Here is a 10446-nt window from a genome sequence, read left to right on the forward strand (position 1 = left end):
GCCTCTGCGGCTTGCGCGTGTTGGAATTCGGCATCCGCCTGCTCCATGCCAAAGCCGTTGGGCTCATCCTCCATGCCATACACTTCCTTCGCCTCCTCCTCCACGTCATCCGGCACCTCCTCTTGCTTGTCCTTTGGCACCTCCTCCTTCTCTTCTTCCTCCTCCTCCTGTTCCACCGCAATTTGAGCGGGGCGGCGTGCATCTCGGCGGTGATCTTCACCTGACGCTCGGACGTGAGCATCCTGCAGTAGTAAAGCTCATTTTCAAAACAGGGTCAAGGGGCGCATTAAAATGGGCAGACCCGTTAAAAGGATGCTTACTTTGCGAATGAAGTTCAGAATCAACAAGGGTTCTCCGAACGAAGGGAGTGTACTACTGTGGTGCAACCCCACTTTTTTTGTTGGAGAGATAGAATGGAGTTAATTCTTCCAAGCCATGGCGTCGACAAGGCCGGAGCGGAAGTGAAAGCAGACGGGGAGGGGGGGGGGGGTGGTGGCGGCACGAACGAAATGGAGAGGAAGGAAATGGGGGCTGCTAGGGTTTCCTTCACCGTCTAGCTGGAAAAAGCCAGATTTGATCCCTCGGGCAGCGAGGCGGAGCGGTGGCATTGTGACATGAATGCCTTCTCACCAAATCGGAGAAGGAAGCCAGCGGACCAATGGGTTTTTGCATGGATCTGACTGCTTGATGGATGATCTTCGGTCTCTCGGCCCCGTCCTCTTGGATTGAGTTATCGTTGTGGGTTCAGGGTTGGGAGGTGCTTGATGTCTTGTATCGAGGTGTTCTCGTCGGGGTCATTTGACGTAGTAGCAGTGTCGGGGTTTATGGATGTTGTGTATTCGAAGAATTTGGCGGGCCGCCTATGGGGTTGTGGGGTTTTATGTCATGTGAGTAGTTCCTCGAAGATTCGTTTATATTGGTTTTCGCTCAGTTTTCCGTAAATTAACGGGATAATTCTTTTTTAATTATTCTATGAGACAAAACTTTTGCCTCCGTTTCAGAGAAATTCATGGAAGTGCGGACATTGGATGGAGTTTTTGTGGGACCGAAGAAACAGAAGCCGTATGCGTAATGGAATAACACTGGCAAACGAGGGGGCAAACAGAAAAGAGCCCCTGACCTATGCATCTCTATCCGAAACGCCAACCGTGGAGAAAACTACAGGGCCAGAACAGACAGACAGAGCACACACAGGAGCGGTGCTCGCTGAGTCCACCGGAACCACCGCGACCCAACCCCCCTCCCTAAACAAAACCGCGGCCCCCCGCCCGGACCCGAGAGCGGAGCGATTCCCCATTTCAAAAAAAGGCGACGAGAGTCCGCCGCCGTCTCCGCCCCGAGCCCCGATGGTGTCCGACCAGGAGCTCGCCCGCTACGTCGAGTCCTTCGTCCGCCAGGCCGCCGCGCTCCCAGGCGCCGCCGCGGCCGGGATATCGCCCGACGCCGTCGTGCGCCAGCTCCAGGCGCAGCTCGGCGTCGACCTCGCCCCCAGGGCGCCGCTCATCCGCGACATCCTCATCGCGCTCCTCTCCCCCGCCCCCGCCCCCGCCCCGCGTAAAGACCCTTTTGCCCCCGCCTCCTCTCCCCACGCCCAGCCCCACTTCAGCACCACCACCACGGCCTCCGCTTCCGCCCCCGCCGGCGTGCCCCACTTCTTCTCGCAGCAGCCGACGCCGCAGCAGCTGCAGTCCTACTACGCCGCCTCGCAGCAGTACCAGCAACACCACCAGCAGCAGCAGCAGCACCGCGCCAGCCCGCCGGCCTCCTCGCCGTATGACGCCCCAGGGTCGTTCCGCTACGGACAGCCCGGCGAGGCGCAGCTGCAGAGGCTCGTCCAGCTGCAGCAGTACCAGCAGCAGCAGCAGCACCACCAGCAGCAGATGGCCGCCGCGGCTAATGCGGCCACGGCGGCGGCCAGTCCGCGTGCGCCGGTGGCCGAGAGTCCGCGTGGGGCCGCATCCGCGAGAACAAAGAAAGAAAGGTGATTCTTCGCATCCTTCGTCTCATGATCTTTTTCCACATTCGTGCTAGGGTTTGCGTTGGGTACGGCTACTAGTGTGCTATGTATTAACTTCTACGCGAAGCTATGCTCCAAATTCTTTACACCACATGTTCTGGTAGTTCCTTTCTCAGATTTATTCGGTGGACTGAGTCTGGGTTATGCACAAAGGCCTGAACTTTTTTGTGTGTCACATGATATCCTTGTTCATGCTGTTAGGGCTAGTGCTTTTGATTCTTTCTGGTGGACAGTGATGTTCTATCATGATTACTGTGAGTAATTAGGATGGTGGTGTAAACTGCAAGCAAATGATTTCTGAGTGGTTCCGTAGGTTCATGCCAACCCGTACTAAATTTTTAATGTTCAAGGACTCTTGCGAGATTACTTCTTGTGTACTTCAGAAAATCTTTGAATACTGCCGTAGTTATGTCAACCTGGCCTGCAGAATTGAAGCCTCTGAACCCGTAGTAATGGATTTTGCTATCCCCATCAAAGTTGTTGCTTTAAAAAGCATCCTCAACCAGAGCTTTTATTGCGCTCAAGAAATGGATTAGCAAGTGCACCCCATTTATTTTTCTGTAACTGTAAGGGATTTGAAAGAAATCCTTAATGTCTGTTTACTTGACTTTGTTTAACTGATTACATTTGTGTGCGGGATGGCAATATTTAGTAGGGTTTTGGCTTGTTGCCTAAAAAACATTTGATCAATCTTATACATACTATAATCTCTTTTTCACTAAATGAAGAGGCAGCGCTCCTTCGGGTTGCTCAAAAAAGGAAAACAAATACTCTCTCTGTAAACTGATGTAAGACGTTTTTGCAGTTCAAATTGAACTGCAAAAATGCCTAATTTAGTGTACAGAGGTTGTATTTATTTAGCACACATCAATCTGTCTGCGTGGAAGAATATTCCTGAGTAAAATCTGGAGGTGTACTTCCCCTATGACTACAGTAGTTACGGATGTGTCCCTTCTCTTGTTCTTGAATGTCAGCTATCTTTTACTGTTGTCCAGTCTGTTCATCAAACTTATTATTTCTGATCATCTTTATGAATCAGTGCAAGTACTGGAGTAAAACGAAGAGGTGGTCCAGGGGGATTAAACAAAATCTGTGGTGTTTCGCCTGAGCTGCAAGCTATTGTTGGTGAACCAACAATGGCTAGGACTGAGGTTTCATTATACTGGCCCATCTTTCTACTGTCTTCCCTTCTCTTGATATGATTACATCACGGAAGAAGCCCTGAGATTGTGAATTGAATCAATTGCAGATCGTTAAGCAGCTTTGGGCGTACATTCGCAGGAATGACTTGCAGGACCCAAACAATAAGAGAAAGATCATATGCAATGATGAGCTACGATTGGTTTTTGAGACTGATTGCACTGATATGTTCAAGATGAACAAGCTTTTAGCGAAGCATATAAAACCACTCGAGCCAACAAGTAGCCCTTGCCCACAAACAGTAGTTATGTTATAGAAAGTAATCAAGCTTTAGTTTAAATCATATTTGCTACAACTTCTTGCAGAAGATTCAAATCGAGATATGAAGAAGCTGAAGCCTGTGGAAGATGTTCCCGTTCCTCTTGCCGAAGATGTTGCTACAAACCAACCGCCACTTAACGTGTCTGATGCTCTTGCTAGCTTTTTTGGAACCGGAGAAAGAGAGATGTCCCAATCCGAGGTTGTCAAGTGTGTTTGGGACCACATCAAAAGCAACAATCTAGAGGTCAGTGGATGATTATTATCAGAACTTTGATGTGCTATACCGTTCTAGTATGAAGTGCTCTGGGTGATATTAAACTTGTAGTGGGCATTGCAAATTAATTGTGTCCAACCATGAAGAACTAGCTAAGTGGAAGCGATTCTTCATTCAGTTTAGTTATGTAAGCATCTTTGGAAAGTACAAGCATATCTAGGTTATTTTAGAATGTTAGAATTACTGTCTCACAAGAAAGCATAGTTAAGTGTACAACTTTAGGATGTTAGACGTAGAATTACCATCTCCCAAGGAAGCATATTTAAGTAGACTTGGTAATTGTACTCCTTTGTCTGTATGCTCTGGATAAATGCTATCAGGCCTGGAATTTTTTCTGTCTGATTCATGACCGATTGTGTTGACTGGAGTGGACATCATGGTTGATATTTTTATTTGGTAGATCACTCACTTTCTGTTTTCTCTTTCTGATTTTAGATTTGGTTGGCATGGTTGTTGGTGGTTGATCAACTAGAGGCATATATGGTGGTTGTTTTTAGATATAGGTTGTTGAGTGTATATTCCATGTGCTCTATTTATTTTAACTTGAAGAGCTGGCACATGGAAAAAAAATCTGTTTTTTGGTGTGTACAGTTATACCCTTATGCCTTGAGCAGCGATTAGCCAGTATTTTGCAGGTTGCTTTATACACAAGTTGGTCGGTTGTCTATTCTTTTTTAATGTATGGCAAGAGTGAAGCATAAGCAAAGCATGTGGGGTCAATTAGTTATATGCATATGGTGGTTGTTCTGGATAAAAGTCATTTTAGTGTATGCTCCCATTTGTTTTTCATTTTTGAAGTTAAAGAACTGGTACATGAGGTTGAGAGGTTTTTTAACACCACTATGACCTTACATACATCCTTGTCAGCTGTATGGGAGTATTTTGCTGATTGCTTTTTTATGCAAGTTGGCTTGTTATTTGTTCTCTTTCGACTTACGATGAGTAAAGCATAAGGAAAGCATTCCCGCAAGTCCCCCTTTCACTCTCCTGAGTGCTTTCATATATAACTGAACAGTAACGATGTTGCCACCTAAGATACTGCGAATTATAAAATCAGCATATATGCAATGTGTTAATGAAATTATTTGCAGCTCTCAGCTTGCAAACTTCTCTATTTATGGTATCAAATAATGCATGCCACCAACCCCACCCGCCATGTGATCTTCCTTGTTCTTTTTGTTGATCAGGAATGTTTCATGGGTGAATATTCAGTTCTGCATGTTGCCGCGTCTAGATTTAGGCATTAATCAGTGCTAGGCTTTTTAGGTAGGCATATTTTATATTTGGCGGATTGGTGGTAGACTGTATATTCCCTCTGCTTATATTGTGAGTTCCCTTACTTGCAAGGATATATTCTTGTGTGCAGACAAGATAAAATTCCTTATGCAACCATCTTTCTGTTCTACTTGGTACTCCTATGTAAATATAGGCTTGTCTAAAGTACCCCATTTCCGATCTTGCTTATTTTGTTGCAGGATCCATCAAATCCCACGATGATATTATGCGACTCTAAGCTTAAAGATCTCTTTGGATGTGAAAGCGTAACTGCTTCGGCTGTTTCAGAGTTGCTGTCAGACCACCTTTTCAAGCAACCTAACAAGATCTGACTGGTTAGTTATTGACTCCCTCCTAAGAATATCCTCATGCTTATCCATCTTGCACCGCCGATTGCCAGTCCCTATTTTTTTTCCAGCGTTGCACTGTAGAAGTACGGAAATGTGTGAAATCGGTACGAGGGTATTTTTAGTTGTTATTATCAATATCTAGGCCTGTTAACTATTCGTTCTGTTTCATTTAACACAAATGTGTTCGTTTGCTTATATCTAATACGAGTGTCTAACTTCGGTTGCAGATGAAATGTGGTTGGTCTAACATCCTGGTAGTAGGAACTGATGAAATGGCAGAAACTCGCCGAAGTTATTAACTGCATCTTTGGTACCCAACAGGCTTATTTACTTACGAGAAAGGGCTGTAGGCTAATCTCATCACAGTAGCAATGAAAAGGAATGGTAATTCTGCATATTGTCTAGTTTGGTCTTCCCGGAAGGGTCACATCTGGTAGGCTGTCCGGATTTGTAGCAACAGTAAGAGAAAGTGAAAGCTGATTAACTTTGATGTAAATTCAGCAACCATAGACGCGTCTTATGGTAAGAGGCAGCTTTCTCCCTTTTTACCCAGAACATTGTGATGTTGTAGGTGATGTCTAATTATATGTTGTAGATCGTTATCAAAATGATAAATTTGCTCCCGTTCGTTCTAAATTGTGTCTCCGGTTATTCTTATATTCATTGAAGTTTTTCTTCCTTTTTGCAACCAACAACTACTTTGCTAGTATGTATTACATTAAGGGGTAAAGTCATTGTGCTTGCTGACCAATTTACAGGAGATTCTGGTATCTGTGCATCAGAATTCTCTGAAGCATCAACCTGGCCTTGCTGCCCCTAGTGAACCTATAAGTTGTTAAACATGGCGTAGAACAGAACCATGACCACCAGGCCAATGATGACACACACAATTATGTTGCTTCTCTCCTCATCCAGCGTGCCGTCCGGTAGGAACTTGTTTGCCACGATCAAAACTACCGCATCCAGATTCTGCAGTGGTAAACAAAGTCGAGTCATTGTACATGGATTTGTGCATTTTTTTATTCATTACGAGTGTATCATGCTTGCCTGGTAAATCATCTGTAGAATTCTCTGCAGGAGCGGCCCACATGCCTTGTTCACTTGGCTACAGAAACAAAAAACACAATGTGATTTTGATCTGAAACTTGTCTCTGCTCTCTAAATTGTACAGTAGCTATAGGTAAACACCAAAAGCTGGCGCAAATCCAGAGAGTTAGGTGGATGGCAATGTACCTGACGAGCAGTAGGCCTGTGTAGACGTGGGTCGTGGATACAGTGCAGTCTACGTCCCAGGGCAGCTTCTGGCCCTTCCATTCTGCAAGTAATCAAACACATTTCGGTATGAACTGATCAAACCGTGGTTGACACGTTATGACTGACAGGTGTTTGACACAGACCTAGCGACCACTTGACGCCCAGGTCGAAGGCTCCGTTCTCCGCGGGCTTGAGCACGAACGAGACCTGGTGCCGGAGCATCATCTCGTGTAGAAACATGAACACGCTCTGTCAAAGCATGTCCCGTGTCAGCGACCAGAACGAACAAAAGAACAAAAGAAAGTAGCAGCAGCAAGCAACATGCTGTAGTACCTTGCTCATCTCTGAAACATTGACGGTCGGTAGGTTCCTCAAGAAATACTGGCACTCGTCGGCGATCAGCTCGAGCAGCTCCCGGACGCTCCGGTTCTGGATGGCGGAGTTGAGCTTCACGATCCTCATCACCGCCCGGAACCCGTCTTCTCCTCCTCCTCCGTCGCCGAACAGGGCCTCCACGCGCAGCCTGCCGCCGCCCCTCTTCCTCCTCGTCCCGGCGCCGTTGCTCCATGCCCTGCATTGACGCCCCGGCATGCTAGCGCTCACGCCGTTTCGGCGCAGGCGGGTCGGCGACGCGGCAAGAGGAGGAGGAAGAAGGCATGACAGGGTCGAATCCATGGCGGAGGCGCGCTCTGGACGTGGAGTGCATCGTGCCTGGATGTGGACGATTTATGAGGCTGGGGTTTTGGTTTGGGACAAGGAAGGGATGGTATGGGCGCGAAGCCATCCATGTCCCTGGTGTGCTCTAGACTAGATTTATAGCTTGGCATGAACAGGTTGCAAGGAAAGCAAGGAAGGATGCTCTTCCAAACTTGGCTTGAGGTCCATACCCTACATGCATCCTAGAACTGGCTATGCTCATAGGCAGCATGTTTCAGAACCTTGATCGCTGGGTTTCCTAAACTTGTTTTAGCTTAAAACTGACAAGTCGGAAGCCAAGCATTCTCACATTCACCGGGCATTGTAGCTCGGCCCACTCTTCTCCAGCTCGGTAGCATCTCACTCGGTAGCTTAAATCATATTTTAATTTCATACCATACTTATCATAGTATTAATACAGTACAAACCAAAAAAGTATAAACCAAACAATGAAAACCGAATAAATCGAATGCACGGAATTACTACTATGCTACGGGAATGTATCCTGTGCACTCGCACTTGTGGTGCTACCGGTGCACGGATGCCATAGAACATTTTTAAAAATCTAAAAAAAGTCTAGCACATTAACACAACATCAATGTATGATGTCACAAAATTTCGTATCAAAATTGAAAACACTTTTTAAGATACAAAAATGACAAGTTTGACATCAGTGTGATAATGGGCCAAATCTAAAGCCCAAGTTATGTTACGTACTATTCATTGTTGAATTTGTCATTTTTGTTTTTTGAGTTATGTTTCAAATTTTGACTTGAATTTTTGTGACAACCTACATTGATGTTGTGTGAATGTGCTAAATTTTTTTCAGAATTTTTTGAACAATTTTAAAGCGCAATATGAGTTCGGTGGACCGGTAGCACCACAAGCTCCGGTGCACCAGATATTTCCCCACTATGCTACGGCCAAGACCTGCGACTTCACACACCCGAAACTCCGAATTTCCTATTTACCGCACATGTGCATCAAATAGGCGCCGTTTCACACAGGATGAGCACGCCAACCCGAGTGCAAGTGGGCCAGCCCATTTTTAGCGTTAGATAGAGAGGTTCCAGTTCCAGTTTTGGGACCCTTCTAGAAGGTTCCAAGCCAACCTTACCAGGTTTGGGAACGTTCTAGAAGGTTCCTGGCTGTTTTTTTGTTGTTTTCCTACTGGTTTTCCGGTTATATTTTTTCCCTTTTTTCTCTTCTTTTCTTATACCTTTTCTTAATTCAGAAATTCCCAAAAATGTTGAGTATGTTCAAAAAATGTTAAGAATTTCAAAAATAAATTAAAAATTATTCATATTTTTCAAAAAAAATAACAGTTCGGAAAAATATATCACATTTTGTAAAAATTATTTGGATTTTATTTAAAAGTTCATGGTTTAAAAAAATCAAATATTTTTGATTTTTTTTGATTTTTTTTCATGATTTGCAAGAAATGTTTGAAATTTAAAAAATATTCATTTTCTAAAAAGTTTGAAATTTCAAAATGTGTTCGTGTTTCCATGTTTGAATTTCAAAAAAATTCATATTGAAAAAGATCCAGAAAAACTTATTTTTTTGCATTTTTAAAATGTTTCCAGAAAATTAAAAACCATAGTCTACAATACCGGTTTGCTACAACCCAGATCACTACAGTATTCTATCCGGTCGCTCGGTCCGTTTGCTAGAATGCTCGGTCCACTCGATACTGTGCTCAGTCTGGTTCGCTCGTTGAAGACAGTTGTCAATGGGCCAGTCCATTTGGAGGCCGCATGTGTGTTGCCCCGACAATTTGCCGCTAAGAGCGGTAGATAGGAGCTCCTCCCAAACTCACTAGGGTACCGGGAACCCTCAAGAAAGAAAACTCCGCTTGGCACTGAAGCCCAAAGTGTCGGGGACAAGGGAGGCGGCGACGGTGACTCTACACACCCCTGGCTGCCAACCCAAGCTGGGACACAAGCCTAGATATTCGGTGCCACACCGATTTTATGTCTAGATAGACATGGATGACATGACAATGCTTGTCATCCCGGTAGCTTTCCAGAAGGTGCTGAAGGGGTGGATGAATATCATGCTTCCCCATTGCATCCAGGTGTCCGCCTGCCCATGAAGTGACAAATGGGTGCGGGTGGCCTAGTTCGGCAGTGGGGTGTTGTTGTTTAGGAACGGAACGAGTTCTGTTAGATGTACCACCTAGTTTAGGATGTCACCCTCGTGTTCAAGCTTCAGGCTCGGGGACTGAATTTTGAAGATCTTTGATGGCGGCACCTGCACTACAAAGGCATATGCCTGCCCTAACGACGAATTTCTGGTATAGAAAAACTTATTTTCAAAACATGTTTCACCATTTATGAAGCATGCTCACATATTTCACGATAAAATTATGCTAAATTGTTATAAATGTACATGACAAATAATGTTTCATATCCCACAAAAGAATATGATAAATTCAGGTGTGTTACACTTCTCTTGTTTTTTATATTAGAAAATTCTTATATTCTTGTGAACAAATTCCCATTCTTTCTTCCAAGTGACCTTACTCCGAAGAATTTTTATTTCTAATCTTGACTCAATCTCACAAAATTGGATTGATTGGCACACCGCGCATCTAGCATTCGGTTCTCCTATCTATCTCTTCCAACTAAGTTGATCTCTGAAAAATATGAAATCTTGCAAGCAATCATTCCAGAGCCAATTACAAAGATACCTGGTCTTCCACTCTATTCACTGGAGAGAAGACAAGAAAGTAAACAATTCTTCAAAGGAATTGGCTCTATCGAAAAGGAGGAATTGGCTCGCTCCTTCACTCGTTGTGTAAGCGTAGAATGCACATTGCAACATGACACCAAAGAAATAACTCTTTGAGAACACATATATGTTGGAAAACATTGCATGGAAAACAAAAAAATTCTACGCACATGCAAGATCTATCCATGGAGATGCATAGCAACGAGGGGGAGAGTGTGTCTACGTACCCTCGTAGACCGTAAGCGGAAGCGTTTAGTAACACGGTTGATGTAGTCGAACTTCTTCGCGATCCAACCGATCAAGTACCGAACGTACGACACCTCCGCGTTCAGCACACGTTCAGCTCGGTGATGTCCACGCCTTCTTGATCCAGCAAGACGGCGAGG

General features: G+C 44.9%; 2 protein-coding genes across 2 annotated transcripts; one reads left to right on the forward strand and one right to left on the reverse strand.

The window, feature by feature from the left end:
• Positions 1 to 1155: 1155 nt before the first annotated feature.
• LOC109748269 (uncharacterized) lies at positions 1156 to 6013 on the forward strand. The gene is made up of 6 exons (XM_020307339.4): positions 1156 to 1981; positions 3057 to 3168; positions 3267 to 3438; positions 3523 to 3722; positions 5228 to 5362; positions 5605 to 6013. The coding sequence occupies exons 1-5, from the start codon at positions 1347 to 1349 to the stop codon at positions 5357 to 5359; spliced, it is 1251 nt and encodes a 416-aa protein (XP_020162928.1). The 5' UTR covers positions 1156 to 1346; the 3' UTR covers positions 5360 to 5362; positions 5605 to 6013.
• Positions 6014 to 6060: 47 nt separating this feature from the next.
• Positions 6061 to 7424, reverse strand: LOC109748364 (uncharacterized). Its single transcript, XM_020307426.4, has 5 exons — positions 6965 to 7424; positions 6775 to 6880; positions 6611 to 6692; positions 6425 to 6482; positions 6061 to 6346 (listed from the first exon to the last, which is right to left on the reverse strand). Exons 1-5 carry the CDS (start codon positions 7304 to 7306, stop codon positions 6203 to 6205), a joined length of 732 nt encoding a protein of 243 aa, XP_020163015.1. The 5' UTR covers positions 7307 to 7424; the 3' UTR covers positions 6061 to 6202.
• Positions 7425 to 10446: the final 3022 nt, after the last annotated feature.

This window comes from Aegilops tauschii, chromosome 7, assembly GCF_002575655.3.
Source record: "Aegilops tauschii subsp. strangulata cultivar AL8/78 chromosome 7, Aet v6.0, whole genome shotgun sequence".
Lineage (NCBI taxonomy): Eukaryota > Viridiplantae > Streptophyta > Magnoliopsida > Poales > Poaceae > Aegilops > Aegilops tauschii.